The sequence below is a fragment of the Temnothorax curvispinosus genome, unplaced genomic scaffold (assembly GCF_003070985.1).
Source record: "Temnothorax curvispinosus isolate PA1 unplaced genomic scaffold, ASM307098v1 QBEX01009403.1, whole genome shotgun sequence".
Lineage (NCBI taxonomy): Eukaryota > Metazoa > Arthropoda > Insecta > Hymenoptera > Formicidae > Temnothorax > Temnothorax curvispinosus.
The window spans coordinates 9,673-11,595 of NW_020219183.1; the positions used below are offsets into that span (position 1 = coordinate 9,673).

At 28.4% G+C, this 1,923-nt stretch overlaps 1 protein-coding gene across 1 annotated transcript in view; it reads right to left on the bottom strand.

The window, feature by feature from the left end:
* Positions 1-5: 5 nt before the first annotated feature.
* LOC112458954 (putative odorant receptor 71a) overlaps positions 6-1,923 on the bottom strand; it is a gene marked incomplete at its 3' end in the record, with an annotated part of 2,100 nt that continues 182 nt past the window's right edge. The window contains exons 2-5 of the mRNA XM_025022799.1: positions 1,521-1,585; positions 1,006-1,404; positions 394-595; positions 6-101 (exon numbers count right to left, since the gene is read on the bottom strand). Coding sequence (XP_024878567.1) covers positions 6-101; positions 394-595; positions 1,006-1,404; positions 1,521-1,585 — 762 coding nt within the window. The remainder of the gene's footprint in view (positions 102-393; positions 596-1,005; positions 1,405-1,520; positions 1,586-1,923) is intronic.

A 1,923-nucleotide genomic window follows, 5' to 3' on the forward strand; every position in this document is an offset into this window, starting at 1 on the left:
GGAATTGTGCTGCGTAACATGATCATTAGTAGTTCTTTCCTTTCGTTAACTGATAGTGAAGGCCAGTTCATACAATATATTGTATCTCCCACGCTCATACTCTGCCAACGTAACATAAATAAAATAATTATCTCATAATAATACTGAATCACTTTATTAAATTTATACACATGTATTTATGCCGCGATAAACGGATAGACATTTTTTAAATTATACAAACATATACATGTTATTTTGTAATATTTTGTATTTCCCGATTTCAAACTTGCGATAAATATTAAATTACTTTGAAAATTCTTAAAAAATAAAATTATGAAGATATATTTGTGACTTTAAATTACTTTAATTTACAGAGTATATCGGTTTGGGACTGGATTGCGAATACCTACTTACCTTAAGTATGACTTCATTTCCGGACCAACAGTAAACATAAATTTGTACAAACATGCAAATAGTGTACACTATCAAAGTGGCTGTTTCGGACAGCGTACTATGTGTTGACAGATAATATACACTTGTACATAATATCAATATACTGCCAAAGAATTGGACAAAGAGTACCTGATTGAATATAAAATTTACTGTTTTGGCATATCTGCAATGATGTAATAAATTGCAAAGTAAATGGAAGCTCTCACATTATTACACGTAAGGTTTTAACTTGCTTAAAAATTTTAAATATTCTAGTGTTTATTATTTATTAAAGTTATAGCAATTACATGTTCTTAAATAAGCACTGAAATATGATTTATTTTTAGCATGAAATGATCTATAAATTACTTGAAAAATGTTCTTTCTTCGAGTTATTAACAATTGTTTTTTAATTAAGTTCCAAATAATTACATCAATATATATTGTTCTTTTTACTTTAATCATCTTTTGGTCAGAAACATCAATTATCATTATTATAAATGCGAATCGTAGGTAGAGAAATTAATGCTTGTATCATATTAAAAAATATAAATAACTAGATGTGTAAACATGTACTAAAAAAGTAATTCTAACTTGTAAATCTCGAGGTGATGATATATGTATTTTGATATCGTTTCTTCTTTATTTGACGAAGGAGATAAGTATTTTTGATATCTAACTTCATTTTTCATTAATTTGTTCGTTTTGTTCATCACTAATTTACGAAGACGACTTTCAAAGATTTCAAATTGCGCGCATGTTTGCAGAAACAATCCAAAAACCAGAGTTTCCGTGCCGACGTTTACGATGGTACAGAATATCACAGTTATAATTTGTTGAATGGATGTAATCCAGAACATCGAAGGTGTATTGTAATCGTATGGTAGCCATACTCGATAAGGTAAGTGACCTTGTATAGCGTTTAGCACAGATCTTATTGTAACGCCACTAACAGAACTAGTCGCCAAAAGTGAATACTTTATCGAGCATGACCTGCAAAAATGTATAATTAAGATTATATTTATTAATATACATATATAAGTTATTCTCTGTCTTTACGGTAATTGAAATTTATTTATACGAATATATTTTTATTGTATCGACTTAACTGGCCACAATTCAGTGCAAAATCACAATGTTTCAGCCCTTGGTTTGGGCCCTTTTCAAGTGTAAACTAAATCATCCGTGAGAATCGTCGTTGAAATCATAAGACATCCGTAATGTATGAAATTATTTTAGAAAGATCATAAAAGATGTTTTGTGTGTCCAAGAATAAGATGTACATAGTTACTTATAAAAATAGCCGAGTGTGACATGTTTTTCGTACGGAAGCGATCGACCGATTTGTAATAAATTTTATTACAAATTTTTATAAATTTGATTATTATATAGTGAGAAACGTAATGCGGTTAAAATAAAAGAGATGTATACAATATTTTAAAACCAAAATATTATTTAATAAAATATCTGTTAATTTATCGAAATGTTGAAAGAGTTAATGGGTCCTTGAAA